A 17,646-nucleotide genomic window follows, 5' to 3' on the forward strand; every position below is an offset into this window, starting at 1 on the left:
CGCCTCCCGCAGGGTGCTGGGGAGTCTCCGAGGGCGGCGGCGCCACCGCCTCTCCGGGCGACTCACTGCAGGGTCCAGCCTCCCTCGGAAGGGGAAGGGAAGGGGGGGGGGAAGAAAAAAGCCTTTTTTTTTATGGTTAGGTTCAGTTTCCTATATTTCAGCTTGTGCCTGTCTGCCTGTCACGGGGCACCACGGAGAAGAGTCTGGCACCATCGTCCTTGCTTCCCCATCGGTATTTATACACGCCGCTGAAAACCCCCTCCACACCCGCCCCCGCGGAGCAAGGCAGCTCCCGCCCCGCAGGGATGCCCCGGGAAGCTTCGCTGTCCGCAGGTTTCCTTGGTGCATCCCACCGTGAATTCACTTTGGCCACGTGTTTGGGCCGTCATCTAAATTAATCAGGTACAACGAGGGATTGGAACTACTGACTTCCCTCAAAACATCTCTCAAAAGTACAACAGCAATCAAGGGGATGTAGGAGGGCAGAACCCTTTCTGTGGGTTACTCTGACACCACTTGCTGCCAGGCTGAGAGCTCTGGGGAAATGGGAATAGCATCAGTCTACAGACATMTGCATTTCAACAAAAACTGCTTCAATTCATGCCCACTAGGCTTTTCTCAGTTGCAACATGTAGTCATATTTCCTCATTTTCTCACAGTCTGTATTAAGAGCTACATCTCAGGAATGTTTTTTATAAGCAGAGTTACTTGCTCAGGTATTATATCTTTTCATAAGGTGATCTCAGGGAAGTACTGATAGTCCAGAGCAGCTATACAGAGTTTTTCTTAAGCCACTATAAAAAAAAAAAAAAATCTTTATGATATGGTCCACAGAGGCTGCTTCAGTTATTAGCCTTCATAATTTTGGCAAATCTGGGCATTAATCACAAGCCTTAGTAGCTTTCTAGCAATGCTATCTGAAGCCACTAAAAAGTTCCCTTGCACTCAGTCTGTTATGATTCCTAAATAACTGTCAGGTACCCGCTTAGCATACTTAACATATTACCATTCCTGAGTCTCATGAAGCACCCAGAACTTTTCCCCTTCGCTTGACACAGACAGGGTCTGAGTCTACTCCACTGTGCTGATAGCCATAGTGGTATCTTGCATTGTCACTGTAGCCCTCACACACATTTTATGAGATTTCTGGATGACAGACTTTATTGTGGTGTTTGTTTGGTTAATGTCATCTAATAATGTCAGCATGTGCATAATCTGCCTCCTGAATAATCACTCTTGAGCATGTGTTCAGTTTGAAAGGCATACTTTGGTACCTAGAAGAACAAACTCCACATGGGGAGATTGTTTGCCTTCTTTGGGGTCAATGACAGTGAATGGTCAAGCATAATGATGTTCAAGATGTTTTCAGTGTTCCTCATACATAAACAACAGGTCCTTAATTTCAGCATTTCCATTGTAGGAATACTGCAATAGCACCTACCTTGGAGATACCCATCAGTAATTTAATTTTGCATTTGCTGAGTATGAGTGCCCTACCTTTAGTTTCTCAAAACCACTATAAGATTTGCACCCCTTGTTCATTAGTAGATTTTGCACAGTGGCATTCTTAGGTTTCTTGCTCAGTTAGCTAGATTGCACAAGATTTCCTGCATAATTCACCATTCCAGAAAATTCTTGTCCTTTTTCTTTTCCTTCAGAGGCTGGTACACTGGCAGTGCCTTGAATCACACTGTGATTTATCTATACTCTTTATGGTATTAACAATAGTTCTATAATACAGAATTTACGATTTAATTTGTTTGGCTTTTGCCTAGAGGCTAAAGATCCTAAACTTCTTCAGACCTTGGAGATTATACTTCTCCACCAGCAACCCAGATCAAAACAGCCTCTATGCAGACTTTAGCACCCATTATAAAAATCAGGAAGTTATTATAGTATTTTCCAGAGAAACTCCCACATCAGCCACAAGCCACATGTAGCCTGAGGATATGGTGTGTCCAGAAACAGTTTCTGAATGTCCAGAGGCATTTTCTCTGCTTTTCCTAAGGACAACGGCCAGACTTCTGTGGATACATCAAGCAAAGAAAATACTTGGCAAGAATATGTGGCATGGGCCCTTCTAACAATGTTTCTTCTCTAGGTAGTGGAAACACATTCCACTTCAGAAATTTGTTTCATTCAGGTCTTTAAAACAAAAAATAGTGGTCTTAACCAGCACATGTACCCTCATTTTTGTTATGTTTTGTTTTTCAACATGACTTGAGATTTCCAGAATGAGGAGACTGCCAGTCCTTCTGTTAAGATTTCTGCTTCAGAGAAAGCACTAGGGTATATGCTTCCCCAAAGAGCGAGCTCCCACAGCTCTGCTCTGCACTCTGCCTTGTCTCCTTGTAAAAGGTTTTAAAACCTTCCTTTGCTGATAGGGTTCCCTGTTCCTTCAAGGAATATGCTGTCTTGATGAGATGCAGGACCTGGCTCATTTTTAACCCAATGTATGCCCTGCTTTTACTGCAAATTTTGTATTTTCAGACTCGCTAGGTAGTTTCTTGCCAGGTAGTTTGCACCAGATTCCAGTCATGATCTGGCCTCATCTCCGGGATTTGACTAGTYCAAAAATGCAAAACTGGCCATTCAGCCATAGGTCAATCATAAACTGTTTGGTATTTTGACTTCTTTCGCATTGTTGATTTAAAAATATATCATTCCCACAACTCATTTCTGTATGGTGTGCAGAACATCACAACTTATTAGGGACATCCAGTGCTTCAGAACTAGCTTTTGCTGAGAAACAATGTTAGCTTTCCTTCCTCTCCTCCTCCCCCCGCTCTGTTTCCTATAAATAGTTAAGCATTCTTATTCATGTTTTCAGAGAATCCTGTCTTTCCTATAGCTTCTACTTAGATCTTTAGTCCTTACCTAACTTTATTCTTGACAGTCAGAAGATCCCAGCTGAATGCAAAAAATCCTCATGGTTCCCTGCCTTTAGTCTTCTGTGAATTAGATCCTTTGTCTGAGAAAAGGAGTCCAAACAGAGATAGGCCTGAAGCCACCAGCTTTTGCAGTAAGTTACCTTCACAAAATTTAAAATGCTGCCTGTGTAGTACCTTCATCCAAATTTTGCAGCTGTCCCTGTGTCCGCCATGCCCTCCCCATCCTGCTGCAGTGTGAGCAAAGCCCACACACAAATATTTAAAGGCAAGGAGGTTATAGAGKGAAAAACGAACAAAACAAAACAAAGTATATTCTCGTTCTTCCAACTGGCTAGCAAAATTCATCAGACTCTTCTTCAGATTTAAGTCTAGAGGGCTACAATAAAAAGGTTGCTTGCTCAGAAATTTGCAAATACACACTCTGTCAAGTAAATATTTTTTTCTCTTTTTGACAGAAACATCATGCCTTTTAGTTTTTTTTAGGTTCTAACTCTGTGTTATGTCTGCCAGTTGTATAAAGGTCATGTTGCACTTGAGGTGACCAAATCAGAATCTTCTGTTGCTGAAGAAAACCAAAACCCAACACACCATCTGCCATTATGTTACATTACAGTGTAATGACAAGTTCCAAAAACTATTCTGAGTAACATCCACGGAAACTCCAGAGCTGAATAAAGCAAGAGAATCAGTAGGAAATACCCTGATTTTTCCCAAATTTATTTTGATTGACTTTTTCCTTTGTTCCAGTACTGCTGCTGCAAGTTTCCCTTAATATTAATTAGTCAAATGAGACCAGATGTGTTTTCTTCTCTGTCATAACAGCTCTGAATGCTACCCTAAGGATGAGTGCCCTACTTCTGAACACCACACATCCCCTTTTCCATCCCTCCACTGTCATATCAAACAAAAGCTGTTTGTCTTCACTGTCAACATTTTTCACAGCCTCTTCCTCCCCTAACTTACTTTACCTTGGCATTGACATCAGCTTCTGCCCCCTGTGAGCCTTTCACATATAAGAATCTCTCCATAATCATCATAAGGTTCCTTGTTTGTCCTTCTTCAGATTCCTTCTTAAACATTTTTTCCCTTYTGTGAGACCTATAAAACATTGACAAGAACATGGAAACTGGTGTGCTGAGACCAGTGTAAGTCAGGATTGCTTCATTTTATTCACTGGCTAGCTGGCTGTTTTTATCTACTGTTCCTTTTCTTAGGTAAAAAACTTCTGGGAGAGGCAAGGTTTACTTTTTGTTCTGTTTTTGTACAGTTCTGAGTTTAACAGCAATACTGGTTTCTGAGTAAGGTTCTAGTTGCCATGGTAAGCCAAATAGTAAGAAAAAACAAAGAAATCAGGATCACTCCATTTTTTACATTGCAAATACTGAAATTCTGTATTATTTGTCAGTTCACTCTGTAGACACAGTATACTTGCCTGATCTGGCTTGTGGCATACAAAAATCTTTAAAATATAGGCTTCCACATTAGTAGTATTCTGTAGTGTCTTCTGTAAAAAGACTTTAACACTAAACAGAAAGATTTATCTCATCAAAGCCATGCACGCTTTTGATTTAAGATTCTCTCCTGGTCCAAACTGTCATAGCTGAAATCTTCAGAGATCAGGATGATCTCATTTCAGGTCATATAAGCCGTGAAGCATTTCTGACAGCTGGCTGACTAATATCTCTAACTAATCTTTTAGAATAAATTGATTTAATCTTGTTTCAAAAAACTACAAACTCAAGCAAGACAAATGGTTCTCCAGGCAAAACTTCTTTTAGCCTGTCTTTTAGCCAAAACTTCTGAAGTCAGATGTGCCTAGAAGCCATGAATTAATGGCAATACCAAGGGAGCTGGATAGCCAAAACTCTTCAGCAGCTTTGAAAAATGTCTATTTGTATTAGGCATGCATATAGAATTGAGTGTATTGCATTATACAGGACCATGAAGAGTTCATGGTCCAAACAGGCAACTAATGTTGGTGACTCACCAATGTAAATGGATCAGACTAGAACAGCTGAAGTGGCTCCTGTTCTTGGTTGTTTGCCCATCTGTCTCCCAGATGGTGCAACTCTTAGCTGCACCCCACATGAAGCAGCTCCTGAACCACCAAAGATTACAGCCAAATTAATTCAAAATGTTATTAAATTGGGAATTCCAGGCTGCTGTAATAAATCAGAAACCAGGAAGTACCAGGAGGTGTGTGTAACAGCACAACTCTGTGCAGATGAGATGTTCTGAAAGGCAAATGGAAAAGGTAAGCAGAAATACAAATGGAAGTTAGTATTTGGAAGGCAGAGGGAAACACCGTAGATGCAGAATTAGTGGACAGATTTGAGAAAATACTTAATACAAAGAGAGCAAGGACTAGCGCAGATGATTTTTGAAGTTCTGAAGCTGATTAATTTAGAGGAATTGGAGGAGGAGGAGGATACAGATTTCCTGAAGGCGTAGGTAAGCCAAACTGTGACAGACAAAACAAACTATGTCAACATCTAGGAAAGGATTTTGATGGAGATGATCTTAAAATGACATAAAAATACCTAGAAGTTAGTGGTCCATTGGACTCTTTCTTCTAACAAATATGCAGAAGAGGACAGAACATTTTCCTTAACAAATAATTCTTAAAAAATATTTTTCACCTTATTAGCTCAGACTTCCTGAAGTCTCACCCCGTCCTTTTCCTGCTGCTAAATTAATGAAGTTGTCTTCATCTCGTCTGGGAGTAACACGGTCTATGTTAGCCCAGACGGGCTATTTAAAAGTGGGGGGAACTATCAGAAGTATCATTAATCATTATACACGCGTTTTTGAGAGGTACAAAAGCATTCTACAAATGGCAGAGTTTAATTCTATAATCGCTTTCCCTTTTCACTTCTAACCAGCCAGGAAATGGCTATGTCACACTTGTGCTTCTTGCCTTTTAAGTCAGGAAATGCAGAAATCCAGGATAGGGCAGAAGGCCAATTATACTTCTTGTTAAATGTTCTTATTAACTGAGCTTGCTTTAAGGACCAACTTGATCAACAGGCCCTGATTAGCCTTGCATTACTTTGACTCCTTTCATATTTTAAGATCAACTGTTACACCAGAAAAATGGAAGGATGATGAATAAATCTGAGCTTTTCCATATTCTCTGGACTCCTGGCTACAGATACTCTCCTCTCCAGTGTTTGTTTTGATATCCTGGAAAATATACTTTGTAAAAAAGATCTCATTGCGTGCCCAGGCACATCCAAACTTTCCACTTACTCTCAGACATTGGACACTGGTACTGTTCTGAGTTGGAAAAGGATACCAGGACTGGACAAGGAAATTAAGTCTTGTAGCACAGTTCAGTGTTTATATTTCAGTCTCTTTATATTCATGTGTTAATATTATTGTAATGTGTATTATAATACATTATATTTTATCTTTTAATAATACTATAATTGTGTGTGGCACTTTATATGTGAACTTAGGCAGAAAGTATGACATCTGTGTTATTTTGTATTTATTTACAGTATGAGAAATAGGAACACTTTGAGCTGAGGTCATCTAATCAGGTTATGTGACCACAATTAAACTGTGCAAGTTTGTATTGATACACCCACAGTTCCTGTGTCTTTTGCCCATTCTCTCCAATGCTTTGCAATGCTTGTTGTTTTTCATCTTTTCTGTAAGCCTGTTTTGCAATTGTTTTCTTTTCCCTTCTCTGGAAGTATTTCATGACCTATGAGTATTTCCACTAGTTTCCATTGGGCATCTGACACAGTAAGGTACAAGTCAGCCTGAATCTAGTTCTGCCTTTCACAGCACATGGCTGCATTACATCTTGRATCCATGTAGTCATTTTCAGTTAAGTTTTGATCACTGGTGTGTTGCAGCTGTTGTATAAGAAATACTCACTGCTCCGAGAGACTTAGTCCTGATTGGAGCCTATGGGCTGAACCGTGGTGGAAATCAAGTAGCAATGCTTAAAGTTGTGCTTCTCAGTAAAGAAGCTAGTCTGCAAAGATGTCGTAAAGCAAGCAAGAACTATCTATTTCTGTTGCTCCAAAGAGATGACATGTAATGCAGAATACTTATCTCTTACATACTTATCTCTCCCTGCCATCCTGATTTTTCTGAGGGATTTAATTCATAAGAGGAAAACAAAGATTGGCTGAGTGGAAGGTAACTAATGATTTTGTTGCCATATGAACAGTGTGCTATTTTGGGTGCCAGGACAACAGAGGCACCTGTGCTAATATTAGGAAAAATGTCCTGAGGCTGCTGCTTTTTTTTCTTTCTTGGTCTTCTGATTGCTGTTATGTTGCTGTATTAGCAGCAAACTACAACAGCTGAGTGAAGTGGTGGGGAAAGTTCCTGCCACTGCTGCCTAAAGCATCTGCCACAGGTGCACATCAGCACAGCAGATACATCTGTATGCTTTTTGGAGTGTCTCAGAGAGGAAATTTTTTCTCCATTCTGTTGGAGTGGTTCTGTATAACATTTTGGAAAGCTTTGCCCTGAACAGCCGGCTATGGTTTAGTACTGACCGCATACATGTGTCTGGCACATTGTCCCATCATGTTGTTCCTCACTTCAGTATGTTTACCCTTCCTGCCCTGAAAATTTCACGTACAGAGCACAGATCTCTGCTACTTCTAGTTTTCTGAGTATTGGTGATTGATCTTATTGTGGAGAGGGGCACCTGTGTTTATTAATGGAGTTTGCAACCAGTCCATTTGTGATTCATCTGCAAACACTGCTGGGGTCAGTGCAGGGAAGCAGGCAGCTGCTGAGTTTGGCACGATTAGCTGGTATTGAAGTTAGATGTACAGAACCAGGGTGAGAGGAGACTAATCTGTTACATATGGAGAGACAGAATTAATCCACACTACTGTTTTTCCAAATTAAAAACTTTATGACCTAATCGAGCCATCTTTTTTAAAAAAAGAAAAAACAAGACTGTGCAATGTGCTGGCTGTTAATAGTATAGAAAAGACCAGGAGGCCAGGAAATGGTAAAGTAGGGCATGAAATCACAGCTCACTAAAGCTGGCTCTTTCGTTGTGCATGATAGAGAAAAGACTCCCTTAAATTAGAAGTATCAGTCTACTCTTTTTTTCTTCCCTCTAATAAGTTTCTCAGACCTTATTTAATATTTAATTCACTGTAAAGGAAAGCCAGCTGCTTGAAAGGAAGAAGCAGGCTCTTGCTGCATATCACCATGTCATTTTTATGAAAGGGAGGAAAGAGTCAAAAATAACACCTACATTTGAAGTTATTAAATGAATTACATCTCAATGATCCATTTCTTCCCTTGTAAAAACTGTACTGGCACCAGCAAATTGCAGCTTCCTCTCTGGAAAAAGCACTCAGACACTGGGGAAATAACTAACATAAAAAAGCTCGGTTTTACAAGTAACTAATGGTTTATAAGAGCTATAATATCTGACTTTAATGTATGTTTTTTGTTTCTGTTTTTTAACCAGATGGTTAGAAAATGATTGGACTACAATGTACCTAAACATTGGCTACAAGCCTTGTTAATGGCCTGCTATCCAGGTATTGGCCTGTGAAGGTTGAGACCACTGAAAATTTTCCTTTCCCCAGTCAACAGAGAGGAGCCCTGAGAGTGCCAGCTGCACTTGGAGCAAAGAAGGAAATACTAATATTTTTGTCTGAGATCACAATTTGGTTTGCTTGGGCTCTGTATTCAAAGAGTTTTTGGTTCCTGGACACAACCACAGAATAACATGAAAAATAATCAGTTCACCAGGTGTTTGGTTTTATAGATTCAGATCCAAGCTTGATTGAAAAGAACATGTGTTCCAGACTACACCATTCCCTTTAGGCCAAGCAACAAATATTATCATCCTGCTCTACACCTGGCTTCTGGATAAGCACTAGGGAATTTAGAAATGTCTGAGCCACACCCTTATGATCAGAGAAGTTGATTGTATTATTTCAAAAGTTATTGGTATATAGAATGGGAAACCTACTATAATAAACCTACAAAACAGCCTGACTCCTTTGAAATAAAAAACAATGGAAACTTCTACACCATGATATCTATTAGCAGTCTTGTCATCTACTATTGGTTTTATTTATTTGGACAGGGGTGGCACTTGGCCACTGCTTGCCAAAGACCAAAAGCCTTCTCTTCCTCAGACTGGAGAACACAGCCCCTCTGAGGCAGGCACTATGATTTTGTTACAAGTTTACACAGGAACAGGAAGAATGTGAAGTAATACGGGATTTCCAAGGAGAATATAGGGCTACAGTAAACAGCAGGAGAATCAGCATAAATCAGGTTCCCAAAACCCTCCATCTGATACAATATCCATTTACTTCAAGGAAAATTTATTTTAGATAGGATCTGGTATATACCATGCAGTTGATAACTAAACATGTCTTTTAAAAATGGCTTTGCTTTCAGATAAGTGATCAAAAGTAACACATTTTCTTAAATGCAACTTGGTTCAAAGAACAGTTTGAAATTGCAGAGATACCCTTAGGAAATTTACAGTCCCTCCTTATTTATGATTCAGGATTTCAGTAAGTCTTCCAAGTTTTCATCTCTTTCTGCATCAAAGCTGGCTGGGGCCAGAGACAACACTAAAATTAAAAAGAAAAAAAACTTTAAAAAAATCACTCAATAAACTTTTGAGTCTTCTGATTTGTATTCTCCAAGTACCTATCAACCATTATGATGAGTGATAATTCAATTACTTTAAGGTAACTGTCACTGAATGATATTTCAGCTATTCACTTAGGAACACTGTAATAAAAATGGCAAATTATTCAAGGCCATGTCTAGACTAAAAAAAAAAAGTTTTGCTACTGTACCTGCTACTGTAAATTAAGATGTGTATTTAAATTGATATAATTTAGATGTAGGGATTATCTGCACAAATGTAGTACAAATATTAATATCAGTATGTATGTGCTTTTTCAATTAAAACATGATCTAAAATACACTGACACGAAACATGTTTGTGTAGCTATCCATATAGGGGTAACAGTGTAACAATGAGAAGTAAACGGTAAAATTTTCCCATGAAGACAGAATTCCAGCAAAGTAATACTCAGCTGAAAGAGCTAGGATAAAGATTGGGTTTAGAATGTGAGACTGGGATGATGATGATCACCCATTTCAGATTGAGAGGCTTTGATAWCTGCTCTGCTGAAGCACAGTATCAAGATAAGAGTTAGGGATACGAGAGTCTTCAGATCTGGGACAACACCAAAGTCCTGCTCAGCCCAAAGAGCTAGATGAAGGCAGGCTCTGTGCTGGAAGTCATCGTATGTTTGGACCTGGGAAGGTTTACCATCTATTCTGCAGAAGGGTAGGGTTAAAGCCACGATTAGGGCTAGGGAAATGAAAGCCCTCAGAGTTGAAGTTTCAGCAACATCCCGCCCAGCCCAGAGAGCTGGGATGATAGCAGGGCTCACGACAGGGCTATAGCTCAACACACATCTGGAGTCAGGAAATGATCTTGTCTCCTGCAAGGAAAGCTGAGTGGTAAGGGTAGGGATTAGGTTAGGTAGCTGTGTCCTACCAGATGAACCTTGAAGCAATTTGTAATTGATGAAAATAAACTATTCTTTCCATTATAGGGCACTTGAATCCAGCTATACATTTTAGCTCTGAATTTAGAATATTGTTTGTTTTGTTTTCTTTAAACACTATTCTATGGCCATTATCATCTTTGAATGTTATAGAATGAATCAGATGAGAGGGATCAAGTATTTTGTAACATTCCAAAAAGAATCCTGTGGACAGAGTTCCCTGCTAATTTGTATCAGATGCTACACTGAAGGTATAAATGAAAACAATTTCCCCTATTAGAGCAAAATAAAATCACTATTTATAATAACTCTTATTTGTACAAATGAGCAAACCATAATGCCACTGGCAATTGCAGAAATAATTTTCTAGGGGTAAAGTCTCTTTTCTTTATTGATTCTGTTTCTAGAACAATCCTTATTTTAAGCTTTCTTTGAGATAGAAGCAGAAGAAACAGGGGATTGCCCATCTGTGCAAATTCAACTTCACAGTCCAGAGGATTGTATAACGAAAAAAATGAGGGTTGCCATGGTAAAAATTATTTGTGTACAAATAAATGCCCTGCAGTCAGTTTCTCCCTCAGATGACAGTGCTTTGCAGTCCTTGGAAGGAAACAAAGGAGAAGGCCAAAAAAAGATGTGTAAAGATAAAAGCAGGTTAATGAATGTGAATGGAAGAATTAAAACAAAATTAAAAGGTAGTAGGGACAATGACACAGAAAATGAGACAGAAAAAAAAGAAGATTTTTTCTGTACTATATAAAACTGAGTCCCTTTTTTAAAGCTGCATGGCATAGATCCGCACTTTCCATACATTTTCACTTCTTCACAAGCGTTGGCACTGGGGTAATAAAGTTCCCTGGGAGAGGCAAAGTTACTGCTCAAAACATTGCAGAAATTCTGCAAAGGAGGGTTGTCCTATTTAAGAGAGGCCTCTGGGATTGCTTCAGCTGCGTCAGGAGCTTTACTGTCTCCTGAAAAGACAAAGAATTGGCAGATACTACTTCAGTTCTGCCCTTGGGCTATGGCATCCTAGAATTGGACGTTTCTGCACTCACCTGTCTGCCAGTCTAGATTTTGTGTGTCTCAAGGTCATGAAGTAGTCAATCTCTTACCTGGGTATCTCCTCCTGCCTTTGTCAGAGCTTTGTCTTTGCCACCACTGGCACCATCTCTTCTTCTCAAACATACTGAATAGAGCAAGGGTATACATAAAAAGGAAAGAAATGTTTGTGGCATCAGCAGTTGCAGTTGAAAAATCAAAAATAACTGAAGAAAAAAGATACAAAGTAAGACAAGGCAGCTGAAAAACATAGCATTTTTGTCCAAAGGGACTATGGCTGAAGTTTTACAAATTTATGTCAAAGTGAAGAACACTCTATGTGACTACAACTAGAAAGGAAATCAGGATTCTCACATACACTGGGAGATTCTTTATTAACGCAGAAACTATGGCTTTGTTTTTGCCAATCTTCCAAATGACAGCTCTGGCTGCTCTCCATTTCTTAGTCTGACTGTGTTGCATACTGCAAATGTACAGAATATAAGGTAAGCATGGGCAAGTATTGCCACTGGGCTCCCCTCCAAATCTGTTCATACTAAATGCTGTCCTTTGAGCAGATTTCATAAAACAGAAAAAAAAAAAATGATTGTAACATACCACTTGCTTTAGTTACAGGTCATAACTTGTTACTTACCTAATGTATAACTTCAGTTGTGAATGACAGATCCACATTGTTTCTGTGTATCTAATTGATCCTGACAGTCTACTTATTTTACTGAGATAACTGGCTCTTTATTTTCCTGGTAAACTGATTTTTTTCTTTTTGATCTTTGAATTTTGCAGGAAGATTTTTTAAGAAGGCATTTATTGCCATGGTATTAGAAAGGAGACTGCTGAAAAGAAAGGACATGGATGAAAGAAGTGGCTATCCAGTGACTGGAACAATCCATTTGATACCTTAGGGAAAAGAAGGCATGTTAATGAACGTAGATGTTTTGTTTAAACATTTCAAACCTTATTGGGGTTTCATTCCCCAATTCTATACTTCAGTCTAATTCCTCTCAAACTACCCTGTTGTTGGTATGACGAGAATGAGACTTCTTGACCTGAAACATTATACAGCCTAAGATAAGGGACTATAGGGTCCAAATAATGGATGTAAGTGCCTTAAACCTTAGAGGCAAAGAAAAATTCTTACGTGTTCTGATCTTTAAAAGCCAAGTTCCACACCACCACAGCACCACTCATCCACTTTCCAGTGAAAAAGCCTTCTCTATTCAGAAATTAACAATGTCAGAAATGTATATACTTCAGGTTAAAAACAGTTACTCCATAGGAACTACTTAGAGGCCAGTGTCAGGCATTGCATTCTCCCTGTGTGGCAGAAGGAATGACTGAGTCACATCAGTCATCTCCAGGCAGAAAAAGGCAGCTCTCCCCTCACCTCCGAGGGTAAAATCTAGAAACTTCAGAGGCGCTTCTTCCTTTTTTCAAGCTAGTAAGCAGATGAGGCTGTTTCTTCTAAACATTTTCACTTAGACAAAAAAAGAAAAGCCAAAATTACATCCCTCCTTGTGCCTGTGGTTTGCACTGTCAGCTGGTTTGATTAGTGTCTGCAAACAATCGTGTATACGTACATCGGGCATCTGACACCAGGCCAAAACGGTCAGATGTGCAAGCAGTGGTCTTTGTACCAAATACAGCAATTCTTTTTCCCTTCTGTGGTAAACAAAACAAATTTAAGTCATCAAAAAAAATGACAGCTCTGTGGTTTCCTTGCAACCATGTAGAGACAAAAGCAGTGACTAATGATGACATAGATGGCAAAGTCTGAAGGGAAAAATGACTAATAATTAAAGATCCTGGGTATAGGAGTATCACAACAGTGTGCTAATGTGGACTGAATCTTATGATTAGCTTACAAAACACAGGTATTTCTCTTTGAATCGTGTTTTGCTCTGATTACTTCATTGTTTAATTCTAGCATCGTGACAAGATGGGTCTTACAACTAGCAAACTGCCAAATTCTCTATTTCCATTAGTTTCTAGACATCAGTTACTTAATCTTCTTGTAAGACATACTGAGTCTCACTAAACTTTCCAGCTCCTTTGTGCCTCAAACTGGCAGGCAAACCCTTACAGAAAGTGTTGGCAGTGATACCAGTGATGATGCCATCCAGTCCCATTAACATGACAGCTCACTCTATCACTCAAATCACCTTCTGCAGAGCAGTGAAGCCATGGACTGCAAGGGCCATAGAAACGTTCCCTGTGGGTTAGGTTTGAGTCATACTGGTTGGGACAGGAGCCAGTACTGTTGCTATTTGTATTGTACTGTCCACAACAAGCAAAAGAAAGGAAAGCCACATTGCTGATCATCAGCATTAAATTTATCCCTCACACACCAGACACTCTCTCAGCACATATGACTCTTTTCTCCTGCCTGTCTTCTCTCTATATGTGGCTGCAGATAGACCTTGATCAGTCACAGGTGGAAGCAATGCATCATTCAGTACTTTAAATCAGGTTTCTCAGGCTTTCACAGCAGAAATTAAGAAGTTTTATTACGCAGAATGGGAGAACATGCTGGAAAAACTCACTGGAGTAAAATCAGCATAATTYGGTATGTCAGTCATGGCACACACAAAATATTTGCTATAAGGACAAAGTGAATCTTGGCAAAATCATTTTTTCAATACAAATTTACAGGTTGAGCATTTGGTGTCATTGCAAAACCAGTTAAGACAGTGTGCACATCAGTAATCTTCCTCCTATTTGGTGATCTTCCACCTCCTGGAAGAGTGTTTCAGCCACTGAGACATATGGTATTTGGGGTCTGAGCATTTCTGTCTGTCCTTCTGGAGCTCTTTCACTTTGTAGAGAAAAAACTTCGTATTTTTTAAAAGGGAAAGAGAAATGAAAATCAGAGTCACAGAATTACTCAGGCTGGCAGAGACCTCAGGGGATCTCTGGACCAACCTTCTGCCCAAGGCAGGGTCAGCACTGAGCTCACACCTGCTTGCTCAGAGCTTGTATCCAACTGGGGCTTGAAAACCTCCAAGGGCAGGGATGGCACAACTTGGCTTCACTTTTTGGCTATCTTCATGGATGAAAATGTATTCCTTCTGTCCAGCTGAATGCTTCTTTTTTTATTTATAGCCATTGTCTCTAATTTGGTAACTTCCTCACTGGTGCTGAGGGCTGCTGCAAGGTGCTCCCAGTGAGACAGCCCCACAGCCTTTCTTTGCAATACCAGGCTCCCCCTGTGCCTTCTTGGTTGGTCTCTGATGAACTTACACCAGTTTGCTGATTCTTCCTGTACTGGGGGACCCACACTGGGGTGCAGTATTCTGCATGTGGTCTAACAGTGCTGAGTAAAAGGACGCTATACGCTTGGAGGTAGAGTCTTTTCTCGCTTCCAGTTACTAGTAAGAACGATTGGAGGGGAGATCTCTGTTCAACACCTTGGGCTGCAGTAAAAAAGAGAGAATTTGAACTTCAACCTGTTACCATAGGGTTACTGCACTCAGAAGGGATGTGGGCACTTCCTCCTCTTCTGTTTTGCTAATCCAACTTTCTATTTCTGCTTTTCCTGTGCTCATATTAAAAATACTCCAAATTAAAGACATTAAATTTTCATCAATTTGTAATTTCATTTTTTTCTTTAAAAAGTGATTCCAGATCAAATGAAAAATAAATTCTTTTTTGCCCCCCCTTTTTTGATATAGAATCAATAAAAGGAATATCCCATGGGATCTGAATTTACCAGTTCTGTGGGAAAGAATATGGTGACTGGAGACCTTGCTAAGCACTTTGGGCTTAGCATGAGGCACTTCAAAAAGCACTGATGGTAATAACATCTACAAAGTCCCCCTCAAAAGTATTTCCAATTTTCCAGTTCCCAAGAAACCACAGTGGAAACTAATTGCCATCATTTTTTAAGCTCTATTCCTCCTCCAATCCTCCCCATCTGTGGCAGCAGCCTGTAAAAAGCCTGGAGTACACCTTGCCTCCACTTGGAGAGCAACTCCCACTCTCCTCAAATAGCCTACTATTCATCTACTTAACACTCAAAATGAACACTAAGTCTGTGTAACTTACAGTCCTTACTAAACAAGGGACTAATTGGATTACGTTGTGCTAAAGTTGCTGCCGAAATAGTCAGGAAGTACCATGCAGCATTTCCTGAGATTCCTAGCTTACTACAAATCACCTTTCTTCAAACAGCCATGTTAAAGTGTTTCTCGCAGCTGCTGTTGCTATAATCCTGGACATATCACCCTTTAAGAATTYGTTCCTTAATTAGGATTTCTCCTTGTAATCTCTCTAGGGGAGGCCGCTTGTTTGCTTTTCTAAAGCTGTGAATTCTGTTTTGGAATATTATTATGATTTTGGTCACAGACTGACAAAATCACAAAATCACAGAGATTGGAAGGCACCTTTTGAAATGATCCAATCCAGCTCCATGCAAGGTCACCTACAGCAGATTCCTCAAGGCTGTGTSCAGTCAGGGTTTTAATATCTCCAAGGCTGGTGACACCACAACCCCTCTGGGCAACCTGTTACAGCGTTCAATCACTCTCACAGTCAAGAGGTATTTTCTTACGTGTGCCCCTTACCTCTACTCCTGTCACTGGGCACCACTGAGAAGAGTCTGGCTCTGTCTTCTTTACACTAGTCTGCAAAATATTTATACACATTAAGATCCTCCCTGAGCCTTCTCTCCTCCAGACTAAACAGTCCCAGCTCTCTCAGCCTCTCCTTGTATAACAGATGCTCCAGTCTCTTCAAGATCTTCATGGCTCTTTGCTGGACTTGCTCCAGTATGTCTACCTTGTACTGGAAGCCCAGAGCTGGACCTAGCATGCCAGGTATGGTCTTACCAATGCTAAGCAGTGTTGAGCAGTGCTAAGGGGAGGAATCAGCACCCTCGACCTGCTCCCAATGTTCTTCTTGATGTAGCCTGTGATGCCATCGCCTTCTATGCTGCAAGACCTCATTGCTGGGTCATGTTCAGCTCGGTATCCACAAGGACTCCCACAGCCTTTTCTGCAAAGCTGTTCTCTATCTAGCTGCTCAGCCCCCAACTTGTGCTGGTGCATAGGGTTATTCCTCCCCACATGCAGGACTTGGCATTTCCCTTTGTTGAACTTCATGAGGTTTCCTTTGGCCCATCTCTCCAGTCTGTCAACGTTCCTCTGACTGGCAATACAACCACCGTCCTCTCAATTTTGTATCATCTGCAAACATCCTCAGGGTACACTCTCACCATCATCCAGACTAATAATGAAGATATTAAGCAGTAAGGGAGACTGTAATGACCACTGGCATACTCCACCAGTGACTAGCCTCTAGCTGGACTTTGTGCCATTGTCCTCTGAGTCAAGCAGTGCAGTCTACTGCCTGCACTGTCAACTTTCCTGGCATGTACTTCCTAAGTTTGTCTATGAGCATGTTTTGAGAGACAGTGTCAAAAGCTTTAGTAAAGTCCGTATGAATAACATCCACTGCTCCCCCCTCATACAAGAGCCAGTCATCTCATTGTAGAAGGCTATCAGGTTGGTCAAGTGTGATTTCTCCTTTGTAAATCCATGCAGACTTCTTGAAAAGCTTTTATATATCATGATTGTTGATCCACCACCTTCCCAGGGATCAAGTAAGGGATCAAGTCCTTTGTCACCAGGACCACTGCCTCACATTCAGCAGCAGGTCCACATTTTCCCTAGCCTTCCCTTTGCTGCTGGTGTTATTGTAGAAATCCCTTGTCTTGCCCTTCACATCCCTTGCCATATTCGGTTCCAGGCGTTGGCCCCCTGCATGCTTGGCCAGTATCTCTATATACCTCCTGAGTTACCTGATCCTCCTTTGACTTTCTCTATGCTTCCTTTCAGCAGCACCACACTCTAACCAACCGAGCTAAACCTGCCTATATATATGAGTCTAGTCAGGAACTCCTTTTTCATCCATGCAGGTCTCCTAACCTTTGCTTCATTTTCTGCTTGTGGGGACAGACCATTCTTAAGCTTGGAGGAGGTCATCCTTGAAAATAACCACCTAGATTTCTCTTCTGTCCAGGACAGTCTCCAATAGGATTCTTCCAAGCAGGTCCCTGAAGAGGCTCTCCTGAAGTCCAGGGTTGTGATCCTGATTTTGCCCTGCTCCCTCCTCACACGATCCTGAACTCCATCAGCTCATGATCACTGCAGCCAAGGCTGCCCCTA

General features: G+C 40.5%; 1 protein-coding gene across 1 annotated transcript in view; it reads right to left on the reverse strand.

The window, feature by feature from the left end:
• MAMDC2 (MAM domain containing 2) overlaps positions 1-16,527 on the reverse strand; it is a 77,522-nt gene extending 60,995 nt beyond the window's left edge. Inside the window, exons 1-4 of the mRNA XM_085312335.1 lie at positions 16,309-16,527; positions 13,063-13,144; positions 11,539-11,612; positions 5,561-5,642 (exon numbers count right to left, since the gene is read on the reverse strand). Coding sequence (XP_085168461.1) covers positions 5,561-5,642; positions 11,539-11,612; positions 13,063-13,144; positions 16,309-16,527 — 457 coding nt within the window. The remainder of the gene's footprint in view (positions 1-5,560; positions 5,643-11,538; positions 11,613-13,062; positions 13,145-16,308) is intronic.
• Positions 16,528-17,646: the final 1,119 nt, after the last annotated feature.

The sequence above is a fragment of the Rhea americana genome, unplaced genomic scaffold (genome assembly GCF_003343005.1).
Source record: "Rhea americana isolate MKP2758 unplaced genomic scaffold, rheAme1 scaffold_11, whole genome shotgun sequence".
Lineage (NCBI taxonomy): Eukaryota > Metazoa > Chordata > Aves > Rheiformes > Rheidae > Rhea > Rhea americana.